Raw genomic sequence first — 17,987 nt, 5'->3', positions numbered from 1 at the left:
ATACGTATACAGTCATTAATACCCAGGTTTTCAAAGACTATTTAAAGAAAGAGAATATGTTCAAATTATATTTCTGAGTAAAGAAAACTGGTTATGAAAGCAATATTAACAATAAGATCACAATTTTAATTTTAAATTACCTGGTCAAATAAGCAGACAAAATGATTGGAAAAATATAATAGTATGATAATGGTAAGCTCTATCTAGTGATGGAATTTTTTTAATGTACTCATTATAATGTTTCATATTTTATAAGTTTCCTATAATTTTACATTAAAAATATATTTAACTTTTATTTTAAAGAAGTTGACTTATGTGAAGTCCACAGCTTCACTTCACTGGTGATTATGTGTAAGACTGTTAAAGGTAAAATAAACTTTGATTCATAAAGAGTGGAATTTGGCTGACTGCGCACTCTTTACAGAGAAAGAGAACAGTATCTTTTTACAATGTTTCTACGAAATGTGTAGGGTATTCACTTTCTGTGGAATGCCTTGGGGAAATGGTGACATGATTTGCAATCAAGTTAAAGACAAGGAAGACAATGATATATCATGCTGCAGCTGCAGGTATCCCCTATTGATGGAAATGCAGTAAACTTGTCTTGTGAGACTTCTGGTAGCTGAATGTCTACCTGAGGCGTAAATACAATCATATAAAAATTATTGCATGTGGTATCAAATGGCCACCCAAAAAATTTCCCCCAGTTAGCAAAATAAGCAAGTTTACTTTTTTCCCTGTTTTGGGTGGCTTCTTGCTATCATAGTAAAATGAACTTACTGTGGAACAAAATGGTATTTGCAGGAAAAGAGAGCCTTACAAGGTCAGGAACTAATTTATCTCCCTAGCCCATCGATTTACAGAGGCCTCAAGACCACGGAAAACTGAACAAAAGAGATCATACACGTCTCCTTATTCAGTCACGTTCTAAATAAAGTATGTAGCAACCCCAAAGTGTCTCACATATCGTCCTAGCCCCATTCTCATATCCCTGGGTAAGGTCCCTGCCTCTCATTTCCACATATCGTGAATCTCCATAATGCTCTCCCCACTCCTTCTTTCTAATCTGGCCTACTATTGCCAAATAAAGCATCCCTAAACACGGCTGTATCATAGCTTTGACCATAAATTCCTCATTATAGCTTTTAAAGACCCTTCACAATATGGCCTCGATGTACCTAACCTACTAGTTCCTTATTAATATTCCAAAACTGAAGTGAAACCCATTTCAGACTCCCGACCTACAGAACTGTAAGATAATAAATTTGTATTGTTTTATGCTGCCACGTTTGTGGTAATTTGCTACAGAGCAGTATACCATTATGTAATTTTCTCTGTGAAGCATTTCTTATGCTTTCTAGCCAGGTGTTACCTCTTTGATTAATTACCTTGCTATCCCTACAACAGTTATGTCTTAGCTTACAAACAGTCCCCAGTTGACTGTCAGCTTCCTGATGTCACAGAAGTTGGCTCACCAACCTTTCCATCCCACCTCCCCCTACCAATGTTCTACATTGTCATAGTAACAGTGAATAGGGATCCAGAACTCTATAACACTGTAAGTTAAAAAAAAAAGAAAGAAAAGAAATTGCAGAACAGGATAAGCCAACTAGCAAATACAGAAAGAATAATGAAATTAGAATATCACCATTTGGCAAACATTACACTAATAACTAATTCATGTCATAAATATCAATGGATGTTAAAACCTAGTAGGTGAAAATTTGATGAGAAATTGAGTATTTACATATTCTCAAAGTAACTCCCAAGTAAATATGTATTAATTACAAAGAGAAAAAGAGAAATTTTACAGTGGAGGAGCTTGGCACACACCACTTTAATCAAGTGACCAAAATTACCACAAACAGGAGAGGGACAGATGGAATTTGCATACCACCTGATACGGTGCAGTAAGAACTCAGCATTGCCTCTGGGACAGCCCTCTGTAGATGCATAACCCACATCTAATCACGAGGAAACATTAGACAAACCCAGAGTGAGGGGCATGCTACAGAACTGGTCTGTAATCTTCAAAAATACCAAGGTCAGAAAAGGCAAGGAAAGACTGAAGAACTGTTGCAGATCGAAGGATGCAAAGCAGGCATGACTACTAAGTACAACATGTGATCATGGATTAAATCTGCAGGTTTTTCTGTTTGCTTGTTTTATTCTATGGGTGACTGGCAAAACTTTCATTTTGACAACTTAATCTCATATGGTTTATCAGGGAGGCATTCTGTCTGCGATTCTTGCAACTCTTCTGAATCATTAAAATCATTTCAAATTTTAAATAAAGTAAAAATATTCACAAGGTCAGTCACCATTCGCCTGAGCCTAATGTGTTCTAAATCACTTCTCACCTCCTATTTCCCTCCCTCATCCATACCCTGCAGCCCAGCATGTCACTCATAATATTCATAATTCCTAAGTATGGTGGCAACTTCATGCCATCTTGCTTTAGTGCACACTGTTTCTTCTACCTCATATTTTCTTCCACTCTATTTCTCAGCTAAAATTTTACACACCCTTCAATGACCAATTCAAACATGACTTCCAATATGAAGCCGTCCAAATAAGAAGTTGGAATTAACATCTCCCTCCCTGTGCTCCCGCAGCTCCACTGAAAGTTTCCCTTCCTTCTCAGAAGCCACGTATAGGACTTCAAGCAGTGTTGTGAAGAAGAAAGGGCAATGGAGTTCTTGATGTCGACTCACAGGGCCTGCTACAAAATCAGCACACACATGGAAGGCCTGGGCCAAGGGACCTGAACCTCTGGATGCCAGTTCTTCACCTATGAAACTGAAATAATTGACAGTAACTTCACAAAGTTGCCATGAAAATAGATAAGTATGTGAAATTAAGTGACATATTGGGCATTAAGAAAAATGAGAACGAAAAACAGGAGGAATGATAAGCAGAAAGGTTTTGTTATTTAACATATTCATGCACAGGATGTTATTTGTCTTTAAGACAGACTCAAGTGTGTCATAAAAGGGTTTCTTCTTATGATATTGCAAGGGGATTCACCCTTCATAGAGGCCTTCATTGAACTCCAGGCACCTTCCCATTTGCTAGATGATATTTAAAATGAAAATTTAATAGATCAACCATTTAATCAAGGTATGAGCAAGACAGTGGAGTGTAACAAAAATAATTCAAAGGAACTGTGAGTAAAATTTGGTGAAGACGATTAAAGCCCAACAGTAAACAAAATTGCTTAAAGCTTGTGATGAGTAATGATCATGATGTCCTCTAGGATAGTGTGAAAACGTGAGTGCACCGAAGATGTTAGGCCTCTACTAACTGCCTAAGAGGGGAAATACTTGGAGCCAGAGATCGTAGAAGGGGCCCAGAGACAGGAAAACAGAATGCCGTGTACTCAGGTGGTTCACAGGCAGGAGTTTAAACATCAGATTTAGAAAGGAAAACCAACTAACATGATCTTCAGATATTCTCTTTCCTAAGACAAGGCTAGCGCTAGGGCTGCTTGATTGTGTGTGTGTGTGTGTGCGCGCGTGCGCGTGTGTGCGCCCGCGCGTAGGGAGACAGAGAGTGTGTTTAATTATAGCAAAACATAACAAGATCAAATACTGTTCATTTCAATGATTTGTTTCCAACTGTTGTCAGAAAAAAAGTGTTTGCTATATTTGCTATAGCGTGTGTGTGCGCGTGTGTGTGTAATTGCACTTCTGAGAGCAATTAAAGTGCTTGAAAGTAGAACAGCATATGCCAATTTGTAGAGCTGCCCCTGGTGTATACCCTAAGTTTCACAGATTCCAGATAAAAGAGCTTCTTCAGAGAGAGAGGTCAGTTTTTAAAACACATAAATGATAAAATATAAAGATGCTTTTCACTGACATAAATTTAATTCCAAATTCCAGGTGTTAGCTACTCTCTTCAGTATCTTTCTAGAGAAGGTTTAAACATATGCCAGAATCTTTTCTTCCTTCAGGAGAAGCAAGCTGCTGGAATTTTAGCTGAAGTTATAAAATGACAAAAAAAGATGTTAGATAGACAGAAAACTGTCATAACAAAGTCTAAACATTTGAAGAACAAAGTTGCAGAACTTTGTTGAAATTTTAGTCAAAATTATAAAATGTAACTTCAACTAAACTGAAATTATAAAATATAACTTCAACTAAAATTACAAAATAAAGTTATAAAATGCAAGTCTACAATAATGATACCAATGTCATACTGATATAAGAATAGGCATAGGCATAGAGACCAATGGAACAGAATTGAGGGTCCAGACATGAACCTAAACACCCACAGTAAATTTATTTTCAACAATGATGCAAAGACCATTCAACAAATGGTGTTGGAAAACTGGATAACCAGAAGCAAAAGAATTAAGTTTAACCTCTTCCTCATTTCATACACAGAAATCAAATAAAAATAGTTCTATTGGCCAGGTGTGGTAGCTCACACCTGTAATCTCAGCACTTTCGGAGGGTGAGGTGGGAGAATCTCTTGATAGATAGTGCTAAATCCTCGAAACTCTGAATTTGGCAATAAGTTCTCAGATTTAATACCAAAACCACAAGCAACTATAGAAAAATAAACAAACTGGATATCATCAAAATTAAAACCTATTGTACATCAACGGACATTATTAATAAAGAATGTGAAAATGCAACCTGTAGAATGGGAGAAAAACATTTGCAAATCATCTATCTGATGTGGGTTTAATATTCAGAACATATAAAGATATACAGTGTAATAAATTAATAATATATAGATAATATAATAAAGACTGATAAATAGACTTAATATTTAAATAACAATATTCAAATAATAATTAAAAGACAACCCAGCTGAAAAATGGGCAAAAGCCCTGAATAGCCATTACTCCCAGAAAATATACAAATGACCAACAAGCACATGAAAAGACGTTCAACATGATTGGTCAATAAGAAAATGCAAATCCGAAGCACAATGAGATACTACTTCATAACCACTAGAATGGTTTTAATCAAGAAAACAAAATAACCAGGTTTGCCAAGGATGTAGAGCAACAGGAAGCTTTTTGTAATACACTGCTGGTGGGAATATAAAATGGTGTAGGTACTTTGAAAAACAACTTGTCAGTGCCTCAAAATGTTAAACGTAGAATTAACCATATGACCAAGCAATTCTACTCCTAGGTATATGCTGATCTAGAACTAGAAATACCATTTGACCCAGCAGTCCCATTACTGCACATATACCCAAAGGATTATAAATCATGCTACTATAAAGACACATGCACACGTATGTTTATTGTGGCACTATTCACAATAGCAAAGACTTGGAACCAACCCAAATGTCCATCAGTGATAGACTGGATTAAGAAAACGTGGCACACATACACCATGGAATACTATGCAGCCATAAAAAAGGATGAATTCATGTCCTTTGTAGGGACATGGATGAAGCTGGAAACCATCATTCTGAGCAAACTACCACAAGAACAGAAAACCAAACGCCACATGTTCTCACTCATAGTTGGGAATTGAACAATGAGAACACCTGGACACAGGGCAGAGAACATCACACACCGGGGCCTGTTGTGGGATGGGGGTAGCGGGGAGGGATAGCATTCGGAGAAATACCTAATGTAAATGATGAGTTAATGGGTGCAGCAAATCAACATGGCACATGTATACTTCACGTTGTGTACATGTACCCTAGAACTTAAAGTATAATAAAGAAATATTTTAAAAAAGAAATAAAGATATATGTCCACAGAGAAAATTGTACATGAATGCTTACAGTGGCATTTCTAGTAATAGCCAAAAGGTACAAATAAACCAAATGTTCATCCACAGATCAATAGGTAAACAAACTGTGGTATGTACATACAATGAATGTTATTCAGCCATGAAAAGGAATGAAGTACTGAGACATGCTACAACTGGAATGAACCTTGAAAACATGATGTCAAGTGAAAGAAGCCAGATACAAAAGGTCACATATTGTATGATTCCTTTCATGTAATATATCAACAATAGGAAAAGTCATAGAGGCAGAAAGCTGATTAAAGGTGTCAGGGCAATAGGGGTATGGACGGGTATAGGGAATGTCTACTTCATAATCACAGAAATCTTTACAGGGAATAAAAAAATTTTGAAACCAGAGAGAGCTGGTGGTTGCATAACCTTGTGAATACATTAAATACCACCAAATTGCACACTTTAAAACGGTTAACTGTATGTTGTGTGACTTTCACCTCAATAAAAAAAAGAATAAAATACTTAGTAGCAAATTTAATAAAGTAAGTACTAGACTTGTAAATTGAAAACTACCAATTATAATTGAAAGAAAATTTTAAAAGGCCTTGATAAATGGAAAGAAGTCCTGTGTTCATGGGATGAGAAACTTAATATTGTGAAGAAGACAATACTCCACCAATTGATCTACAGATTCAGTGCACCACTATCAAAACCCCAGCTGGCTTTTTCTTTGCAGAAATTTACAAGTTAATTCTAAAATTCAGATGGAAATTCAAGGGACTGAGAAGAGCAAAAACAATTGTGAAAAAGAACGATGCTGGAGGACTCATACGTTCCAATTTGGAAATTTACTACAAAGCTACAGTAATCAAAGCATGATACTGGTATAAACTGGACATACGAACCAACAAAAAAGAACTGAGAGTCCTGAAATAAACTCATACTCTATGAGCAATGGATTTTCAATAAGGGTGACAATAGGGAAATAATAGTCTTTTGTAACAAATCTTTATGACCTGAGATTAGGCAATGCTTTTGTAGACACAACTAGCATGTTAATGATGGCACAGTTCTGGACCTCTAATTCCAAATGTGCTGCGCAGAATTTTTCTAGGCTCACACAACGCCAAGAGACTGAGCCTATTCATGAAGTATAGTGAGAACAAGCTGGATGCAGTGGAGAGGTTATTTCACCAGATGAAAATGGTAAGCAGCATTCCACGTCTCTAGGCACACCAACTCAAACCACATACTCTTGAGATCTGACGAGCATTTCATCTCATCTTAAGGAACATTATTCTAAAGTTAGTTTTAGCCACTTTTACAGAAAAATAAAACAAATGACTCTAAATCTCTCCATATATCAAAATCAAAATTTAAGGTGTTAAATATTTCATAAAACCTTTCTAGACCAAACAGGCATTTTTTAATAATTTGTGATTTGGGTTTGGTTTCTTTATTGTTTTTAATTCTTGAAATTATCTTCACTAAATTCAAGAATTTGATGAGAAATCCTAGTATTTTTCTATATTTAAGGCAAAAACATTAAAAAACAGCAAAAGTATGAATCATTTGAATCAAAAGAACATTTGCTCCATTCTAGAATGGCACATCTCTTACTCTACATTTCTTTCTGTACATTTTTCATTGAAAGAAAATATCTGTCTGCTCGAACACTCGTGTTAAAAATACTAAGATTATACAGCCCGTACGTCTAATTCATTTTTAAATTAAAAAACAAAGGGATTTGACAGAGCAAGTCTCTAAACATTTCATAATATTTCCGTAATGAGAAAAAATAAATAACTCGATAGAGTCCTTATTTAAATGTTTAGCTAAGCCGTTAATTTGGTTTGCGGAAGGAGGTCTGGCAAGTTCTGGAGACCCATTAGTAAGTTGGTTCTTACTGCTTAGATTTCTGTACTTCTACATTTAACTCCAAAGTTAATTATATTTAATAATCATATCGTTCAATTAATTAATTAAATTATTAGATAAATTATGTAAGTAGAAATAGCTAGTTTTAAATATCAGTATTCAACAATGGTACTCATTTGTTGGATAAAAATTTTTAGCAACTTTGTTTTAATGGCTGCCTAGTACATCTTTTTTTTTTTTTCTTTTCTTTTCTCTTGAGACGGAGTCTCACTCTGTCACCCAGGTTGGAGTGCAGTGACACGATCTCAGCTACTGCAACCTCCACCTCCCAGGTTCAAGCGATTCTCCTACCTCAGCCTCCCGAGAAGCTGGGATTATAGGTGCCCACCACCACACCCAGATAATTTTTGTATCTTTAGTAGAGATGGGGTTTCACCATATTGACCAGGCTGGTCTAGAACTCCTGACCTCAGGTGATCCGCCCACCTTGGCCTCCCAAAGTGCTGGGATTAGAGGGATAAGCCACCACACCCAGCACCTAAGACATCTTTATAAACACAGTTCATCTTCATTATGGGGAAGGAAATGCAGGTTTCAGGCACTTGGTGGTCAACAGAATCTCACACAGCATTTTTATAATATACCCTGTATTAAAATACGGTCTTCATAAACAAAATAAAAATGAGGATTGCCACTTACACAGAGATGACTTCAGAGAAAGTCCAGGCAGTCCACTCACCTTGGGGTGCTATCAGAGTTCTTCCATTCTCCTGACACCAACCAACTGGCTGGACGTAAGGGCTATTAACATCACACCTGTAGAAACAGAACTCTATTTTACATTCCGTTTTACTTAATGCCAGACAAAGAATTCAAGAGTAACAGTCATTCTGGATATCAAGAGATACCACAGAAAACAGTACTTCACAGCTGGAGAGAATTAGAAGGAATTTTCAGTACTGTATTAGTAGGCTGTTACCACACTTCTCTTTCACATAAGCTTCTTGAAATTTAAAAGTATAAAATTAACAGGGGATTGGCAAGGACCTGAACTGCCAGTGACGTTCCCAAAAAAAGTGAGTGAGCATTTTAATAAACTTCTACCACTTCTTGCTGGCAGCAAGAGAAAATATTAATAGGACAGCCCAATCAGACTGCAGATGACATTTTTCCTCCCCGTCCTTTTCAAAGAACCCAGAATATTCTGCCTAAGACACATATACAACAATTCCTCTCTGCTTTGCCTCTGAGTTCAAAGGAGAAGACAGGACCCATCAGGCACATGAAGAACCACTGCCTCAGGCACGGGCGTGGCGATTACTCAGGACATATGTGGAGAAATGCTGTAAAAATTATTTTTGCCATGACCTCTTGCATATTTCAGCTTTTTAATCAAAAAAAAAAAAGAAGAAAGACCCCTTTCAACTCATACCATATTATTTTAATGGCATGGTAGCATACATTTTCTCCGCTCCCCATACGCTTTCGAAGAATTCACTCCCATTTTCCCAGAATCTTTCCTTTTAAAAATGTGACAAGGTACATTTAAGGTTTTTCAGACAAAAAAAAAAAAAAAAAAAAATACCCATACTGGAAGTTTTTAGCTTCCTCTTCACAGAAATGTTTTCCTTACAAACTAGACAAAATACAGCAAAGTGTCCTTAACTGATTATATTATTTCAGACGAGGCTTCACTGGGTAACCTCTACAGATGGAGAACTTTCTAGGTCATTCACTTTAATGCGGTCATTCACATGGAAGAGAAGGAAGTGAACAGTCAACCACCAAATTCCGGATGCTCATCACTATTACAACAGCAAGAAGAGCGACAGTGCTAGAATGAAAACAAATTCTTAACATCAAACATATCAATACACAAAAACAAAACACACATTCGTATCTCACCAGTAATCGTAACTATCATCCCAGTTGTCAAAATGCACTAGTAAGCGATCTTCAACAATATCTGCTATGGTCGCCACACACACCAAGGAAGGGTTCTTCCTGTCGACGGCTTCCAGCTTCATTCCAACCTGAAATTCTTTAGGCATTGGCCCATTCTAACGCAGCACCAGCAGGGGAAGAAGCACAAAAAGAAACAGGACACCAAATAAGACTGAGCCACTGTCAAAACTTCTGTGTTTACATCAGCAAAGTCTGCAGATGTCAGCGCTTAGCCTCTGGACAAAGCCAGCAAATGCCTGTAAATATATCTGGCAACTGTTACATAGTTTATGCTCATAACAAAGGCCCAGGAAACCAGTTTTCCTTTGTGCTTTTGTCTTTTCTTGTGCAGGGAGGTTTTCTTTCCCTTATCATCTTCATATTTCCCTCTTTGATTCTTAGAATAATTTGCATTAATTTTAAAATATGATGTTTACATAAGTATCAAATAATCTTCTCTGCTTCCCATAGGCTTCTAAAGTTTCCAAATGCCACTATTTGAAAAAGTGGTGAAGATACACTCTAATTAGCACCAAAGTATCCTTTCAATTTGATTACTCAATCCGAAAATAAGTGGCTTTTTCAATATTTAAGGAATAAATGCTTAAATAAAATTATAATTTAAAATGTGAATTTATACATATAATTTATATACATTTAACATATAATTTAAATTACAATTTTAAAATGTTAATGCTTTTTTATTATCTGTACTTTTTTAGTATAAAAATACTATGAACGATGATTTACAATAACTTAACAATTGCAAACCCACCCTTCATATATCTATAATTAGCCAGTCCTGGGAGTTAGGGAGTACACATAATATCTGGGGACAAAAAGAGGATTTTTTTCTCTACTTCTCTTTTATCAAACCCTGGTGTTTACTCTCCTTCAGCACATTCTAATTTTATAGCAATTTCACATTTTAATAGCTCCTTTTCTTGATACAAATATATGAGACATAAGTAACAATTGTATAATTCTGCTTTCCAGACCACAGAAGTGATGTCTGGAGAAATTCAGTGAGTGGCCTGCACAGTGACACCGCCTGCCGGTGGCAGAGTCAACTTCTGGGGTTGCAACTTATTCTCCTTTACGGAAGGTTCACCAGATTTCTGGGGACACAGATGGCATAAGAAGTGTGATCTACCCAGATCCTCAGAACACTCCTTCAATTAGTACAAAATGTTACTCTCGTTTTCATTACACTTAAACAAATCTAGGCTGGGTACATTCAAAGCCTACTCAGAGTATCTGCTGGTTTCAAAACACCAAAACCAAGATTAAAGGACTAACTCACTGTAAGAGAAAACATTTTTAAAAGACACTTTTAATTTTAGTAGGCTTTAAACACAAAGTTTTTAACTTTTCCCATCTACTTCAAGTAGTTATACTTTTAAAGGAAGAAAACCAAGATATGCCCATAAGAAACTGACGAACTAGGTGAGAAAAGTCATAGGAAGTTAAGAGTTTCCATAACTTCTTAAAGGATTAAAATAAAACAGAATATATAGTGAATTTTCAGAAATTTAAGCGTGGGCAAATCTGATTTATGCTGAGAAAGAAAACACTTACAGGGCTTCTGTTTCTGAATAATTTCTTTGGAGCATTTTGCAATTTGCAGGCCTTCAGGTAATCCATCCAAACAAACTTATCTTTTCTATAACCTAAGAAAAAGCACCGATTACTCAGAATGCCCAAAAGATATAATCACATGCATAGTAAATATGAGGTTGGTGCAAAAGGAATTGCGGTTTTTGCCATTACTTTTATTTATTTAGTTATTTCCTTTTTAGATTTTTAAAATTATACTTTAAGTTCTAGGGTACATGTGCACAACGTGCAGGTTTGTTACATTTGTACACGTGTGCCATGTTGGTGTGCTGCACCCATCAACTCGTCATTTACATTAGGTATATCTCCTAATGCTATCAATTACTTTTAATGGAAAAAAAAAAAACCACAATTACTTTTGCACCAACCTCATATTATTATTATTAGTGTCTTGTCATAAATTCAATGTCCTTAGCACCCACAAAAGATTTAAATTAAAATCTTCAAATGGTTTCACCTTTTTAAAATATATTATGTTCAAAACTGTTGACAATGCTTCCCCATCACGCACATCATTGCCATATAATTTCATATGCTCTGATACGGAGTCAGTACTCTGGTGGCTTGATGGGAGTCTCATCGCCCATTAAGGCTTTCCCGAATGGGCAAAGGGATGAGACCACACTTCCCGCACCTGTCCCCACTCCTGAGGAAGCAACATCACAGAGACCATCAGAGGTCCTGATGGTGCAGCCATCCAGGATGCCAGGCACAGAAACCCCTTCTCAGTCCAAAGCCCAGTTGACAGCTCCAGCTTTCTGCGCCACGTCTTTACAAGTCTCCCATTAGAAACTGCTGCATCCTCCCATTCGCATGCCCTAGCGTAGCTCTCACACAGTGCTGGCCACACAGTACAGGCTCAAAATATGGTTCTGAGCACCAGCCTTGGAACAAGAGTCAAACTCCATGCACAGCCTTCCAGGCCTGGGAACACCACCCTCTTCGTCCCCGAACTTCCCGCCTGGGCTTCTCTGCTGTCTCCCTGAGATGACTCGCCCTCGCCAAGCACACTCCTGCCCCGGGCACCTGCTCCTGTTCTTCCCTCGGATGGCTTACCCAGACAGCACTCTGCTTCCTCTCTCAGTTCACCCACGTCTCCTTGGGACATGACGTCGACAGAGAGGCCTTTCTCCCCCATGCTTTCTGAAAGAGTGTCCCTGCCGCCACCGCCATTATCCTTCTCCTCTGCCATGAAGCCCCACGGAGACAGAGGCATCGCTTTACTTGCTGTTGCCCGCAGTGCCTCGCGTGGTAAGGGCTCCATAAACACCTACTGAATGAATGAGCCTGGAGCCTGTCACCAGCTTCCCTGAAACCAGCAACCTCGAGGGACTCTGCCATCAGGCTCAGGGGAGGATCCCGGGGGACACCCTGAGTGGATAACTAAGAATAAAGGACTACATGTTGACTCCAGAAGTTGCCACAGTCATCAAACAGTCTGACACCCAAGCCAGAGACCGTGTACAGAAGTTTGCTGTGCAAAGATATGAGCCCCTCAGCATCATCCTTGACCACATTCCCACCTCACTAGCACACAGCAAATCGAAAAGGTTTTGGTCACATCTGCCTGGCCCAGATTCCTCTAGTATATAACAAAACAATGATAGTTTTCATTCCCATCAAAAGAAAATAGTGATTTTTTTTTTCATAGTTCCATGTTTCCCATGATTCCTAAGTTTGAAACAAATTATTTACAGTGAATCAAGTTTCCTCACCTTGCAGTATCACTGATGAGATATTTCATTTCAACCATGATTTAACTATTAGTCTGCACTCCTTATAAGGTTTAATAAACTTTATATGAAATAAAATAAAATGTTTTCATAATATTTTATTTCTACCCTCTGTACATTATCAGAATTTTTGACCTAAATAGTCATTTATGCTTTTCTTTAAACATATTTACTTCTAAAAATGGTACCATTATAGTCTTACTACTCTTTGTGGATCACAATTTCATTTTGGAAACCAATTCTCACCAGGATCTCTTGTTAGAATTTCATAAAATGTTGTTAAAATATAAGTGAAATGCCAGTTGATTCTCTTTCCAGTTGGTAAATGTATCCTGGCTTACCCTTAGGGATGTGCAATTCATGTTTGGTCTTTTCACACCATCCTACTGGATGAATGTCAGGGGAACCAGCATTGGTCCAAAAATCATAGCAACTTAAATAACCATCAAAATGAAGTCTTAGACGGTAACCACAAACCTGCAAGACAGAAAGTTTACAATCATTTGTTAAGTGCCATGTATTTGGAATAGACACAAAATTCACAAAATATTTACATATTTTGTCAGTACTATCAACATACAAGAGCCAACCCTTCTACCCAAATATTTCCATTAAAGAACAAATTTATGGATGGCCTCTGATTAAGACAAAATGGTAATGAAATGAGACCCTGTCTTATAGGTATCTAGTGCATTCTGCAAAAATAGTGACCCTTTTACCCAATCTAGGAATCTGAGGGTCAGTTTATGTATTCATTAATTAACTGTTTTCTTTATTAATTCAATTCCTGTCAAATATTCCCTTCGGCAACCCTATCTTCTGCCCTCTGGCCTGGATTCATATTCCAATACAGTGTAAGCTAAAGTACAAAGCAAAACTAAAATAGGCATGGCCTTGTTTCAACTCTAACATGTGTATCCAGCATACTCAATAAAGAGAATAATAAAGCGATCTGATAAATACATCCTCTAGACATGTGGTACAACTTTAATAGCCATAATCAATCAGTAAAGTAAATAAATGTGACTGTTATGTTCAATGCTATCAGAAATATAAAGATCTTTTATTGATTTAATAATATGTTTAGTAAGTATTACATTTTATAAGCCATTCATCAAGAGCTCTCCACTCTAAATAATTTTCATAAAGTGCACGCATTTATATAAATGTATAATGCATATGCATTAATATTATTCATACACATTTCTCATTAGTTCAGCTAAAATGTGAATAAGTACGTCTCGGTTAATAGGTGAAAGAAAACACTGGGATTCACAGATTGTTATCAACCTCAAGTGAAAATTATTTACCCGTTAAGTCAAGAGTAAATGCTAGTTGATGAAAGACTTATTAGAAAATTCATCTTCAGAGAAGGAAAAAAGTTCACTAAGATATATAGTTTCACCCATCGCTGACTAAAATAAATCCATAATGCATTGGAACTTATTCATAATAAATATCAAACAAATTTGTTATTTTCTAGAAAATTATCTTTCTGTCACTACGCAATTAGCCCAAGACAATAACACCACCCCTTACCTCCGCTACAGAAAGCACACAGAATACCGATGGATGTCGGGGATCAATGCCTTCTAATCTCATTCCAATCTGAAAACCATTTTCATGCTCGGGAAAGGACTGATCCTACAAAAGTTCACGACATGACATTAGCCACTGAGATTTGTCACAGTTTTAGATTAAAACATTTGGTGTCACCTCTAGGTGAAGTCTAAAACAACTGAACTCATAGAAACAGAGAGTAGAATGGTGTCTACCAGAGGCTGGAAGTTGAGGGAATGGGGAGATGCTGGTCAAAGGGTACAAAGTAGCAGTTAGGAAGGAGGAATAAATGGTAAGTATTTAAGGTGATGGATGTGTGAGTATGCTTGATTCAATCATTCCACACTGTGTACATACAGCATAACATCACTGTCTACCCCAGGATTATATATGATTATAATTTGTCAAAAACATAACTCAAATAAGTTTTGTTTTTTTTGTTTTTTTGTTTTTTTGTTTTTTTGAGGTGGAGTCTTGCTGGAGTGTATTGGCACAATCTTGGCTCACTGCAACCTCCACCTCCCAGGTTTAGTGATTCTCCTCCTCAGCCTCCTGAATAGCTGGGATAACAGGCACCTGCCACTGTGCCCGGCTAATTTTTGCAGTTTTAGTAGAGACAGGGTTTCACCATCTTGGCTAGACTGGTCTTGAACTCCTGACCTCATGATCCGCCCGCCTTGGCTTCCCAAAGTGCTGGGATTACAGGCGTGAGCCACCACACCCAGCCCAAATAAGAATTTTTTGAAAAAATGTACTATATAGTTTAGAAACTCAGTGATCTGGCTAAAGATGGAAGACTGTTCTTACGTGTAGTTAGCGCTCAAGGATGGTTTCATTATATTAATATGCTTTGAAATAGTACCTGCGTGAAGTTATGTGTTCTATGAACTTCCCATTTATTCCTTTTGCCCATTTTTCCTTCCTGTACCCTGGATAACATCACTTTATTATATGGATTACCTACTCTCAGTCTGTGACTTGGCTCTTCACTGTGTTTACAGTGACTTTATTGCAGATAAACTTATAATTTTAACGTAGTGATATATATCAATTATTTTCTATACATTCTACAGACCCAGCCTATGAAATCCTTCCTAACTCTGAAGCTACATAGGTATTTTCCTTTTTTTTTTTTTTTCCCCAGAGACAAGGTCTCACTCTGTCACCCAGACTGGAGTGCAGGGACACGATCTCAGTTCACTGCAACCTCCGCCTCCCAGGTTCAAGCAATTCTCCTGCCTCAGCCTCCCAAGTAGCTGGGATTACAAGCACACGCCACAATGGCCTGGCTATTTTTTGTATTTTTAGTAGAGACGGGGTTTCACCATGTTGGCCAGACTGGTCTTAAACTCCTGACCTCAAATGATCCACTCTCCTGAGCCTCCCAGAGCGCTAGGAGTATAGGTGTGAGCCACTGCGCCTGGCCCTGGTATTTTTTAAGACTGTTGAAGTTTCTTTCTTCATATTTAAATTTGTAGTACAACTGAAATGAGTTTTCTATGGTGTCAGGGAGAGGCCTACTTTTCTCACATGGAAAACAAATCATTCAAGAAAAGCATTTTGAATAGTTCATACTTGAATTGATCGGCAAAGTCAGCTCTGTCATATCTGGTTTCTACATACTTGTAGGTCTTATTTCTGATCCCTCTCTTGTGTTTCATTGACTTATTTGCCTATATCATACAATTTTATTTGTTTATAATGAGTCTTTCTATTTAGAAAGCAATCATTTCCATATTAAGGTTTTTTTTGTTTTTTGTTTTGTTTTGTTTTGTTTTTGAGACGGAGTCTCGCTCTGTCGCCCAGGCTGGAGTGCAGTGGCCGGATCTCAGCTCACTGCAAGCTCCGCCTCCCGGGTTCATGGCATTCTCCTGCCTCAGCCTCCCGAGTAGCTGGGACTACAGGCGCCCGCCACCTCCCCCGGCTAGTTTTTGTATTTTTTAGTAGAGATGGGGTTTCACCGTGTTAGCCAGGATGGTCTCAATCTCCTGACCTCGTGATCCGCCCGTCTCGGCCTCCCAAAGTGCTGGGATTACAGGCTTGAGTCACCGCGCCCGGCCCATATTAAGTTTTTTAAATTGAGAAACTTGTTCTCTCTCCCATTTAATCTAATCACTTCCATCTGTCAAAAATGTTTTTCGATTTTCACATAAAACTGCCACAATGCTTTGCTATATTTATTTCTAGATACCTTTAAATGTTTATTGCTATTTTTACTGTAATATTTTCACAGCAGACTTCCTAATTTGCTCCAATTCATCATTATTTTCTTTAAGCACACAGTTTTGAACAGATTCAGCATTATTAGTCAGTTTATTCTTAATTGCAAATAATCATATACTAATGGAAAATGGTGACTACAATCGAGATCTATTAGATCTAGAGCTGCATGTAATCACTAATTGTATTATTATTTAATATTGCTTAACATCTGAATGCCTATTTTGGGGTTAAAATTTATTCTTTGTAAAAATTATTCCAGGGGCCCTGCGCAGTGGCTCACGCCTGTAATCCCAGCACTTTGGGAGGCCGAGACGGGCGGATCACGAGGTCAGGAGATCGAGACCATCCTGGCTAACATGGTGAAATCCCGTCTCTACCAAAAAATACAAGAATTAGCCTGGTGTGATGGCGTGTGCCTGTAATCCCAGCTACTCTGGAGGCTGAGGCAGGAGAATAGCTTGAACCCAAGAGACAGACGTTGCAGTGAGCCAAGATTGGGCCACTGCACTCCAGCCTGGATGACAGAGCGAGACTCCACCTAAAAAAAGAAAAATAAAAATAAAATTATGCCACTGGGAAATTTAAAAGTTGCAACAACAAGACAGTGTAGAGAGCACATGCATAGATAGCCCCTGCCTAGATTCACTCGTTGTTATATTTCACCTGCTTTGCTTTACCATTTTTACTTACTCTATCTCTCCTATGTCTCTGTGAGCATATACATAGATAAACATATGGATATAAATTTGTTTCTGAACATTTTGAAGGCCCTTTATTTACCCCAAAATAATTTTCCCCAAGAGTAGTGTATTTTCCCTAAGAATAGAACATTCTCTTACAAAGCCATAACTCAGTTATAAACTTCTCTAAATTTAACATTTATACAATACTTTTTCTAATCTTCCATTCATATTCCAATTTTGTCCATTTGTCCAATAATATGCTTTCCAGCATTCACCCCCACACACTGCCTGCAACGCAGGAGCCAGTCTAGGGTCGGATGTGATGAGTTGATGAGCCTCTTCAGTCTTCCTTAATCAGAAACTCTGCCCATACTGTGTCACTGTCGTGTATAGCACTGACATGCTTTTAAGAATGCAGAATTTCCCCTCCTCTGATTTGTTTCTTTTTTCTTTTTTTAGATGGAGTCTCGCTCTGTCACCCAGGCTGGAGCGCAATGGTGCCATCTGAGCTCACTGCAACCTCCGGCTCCCAGGTTCAAGCGATTCTCCTGCCTCAGCATCCCGAGTAGCTGGGATTACAGGTGTGCACCACCATGCCTGGCTAGTTTTTTTTTCCTTTTTCTTTTTGTATTTTT

The 17,987-nt window shown here is 37.7% G+C and overlaps 1 protein-coding gene across 2 annotated transcripts in view; it reads right to left on the bottom strand.

The window, feature by feature from the left end:
- L3MBTL4 (l(3)mbt-like 4 (Drosophila)) overlaps positions 1-17,987 on the bottom strand; it is a 465,654-nt gene that overhangs the window by 276,599 nt on the left and 171,068 nt on the right. For both annotated transcript variants that reach the window (XM_011969788.1, XM_011969787.1), the window contains 5 exons: positions 14,426-14,530; positions 13,228-13,363; positions 11,115-11,206; positions 9,498-9,652; positions 8,332-8,408 (listed from right to left, as the gene is read on the bottom strand). In XM_011969788.1, coding sequence (XP_011825178.1) covers positions 8,332-8,408; positions 9,498-9,652; positions 11,115-11,206; positions 13,228-13,363; positions 14,426-14,530 — 565 coding nt within the window. The remainder of the gene's footprint in view (positions 1-8,331; positions 8,409-9,497; positions 9,653-11,114; positions 11,207-13,227; positions 13,364-14,425; positions 14,531-17,987) is intronic.

Source organism: Mandrillus leucophaeus, unplaced genomic scaffold (genome assembly GCF_000951045.1).
Source record: "Mandrillus leucophaeus isolate KB7577 unplaced genomic scaffold, Mleu.le_1.0 Scaffold903, whole genome shotgun sequence".
NCBI lineage: Eukaryota > Metazoa > Chordata > Mammalia > Primates > Cercopithecidae > Mandrillus > Mandrillus leucophaeus.
This window is presented reverse-complemented; position numbering and strand designations above follow the sequence as displayed.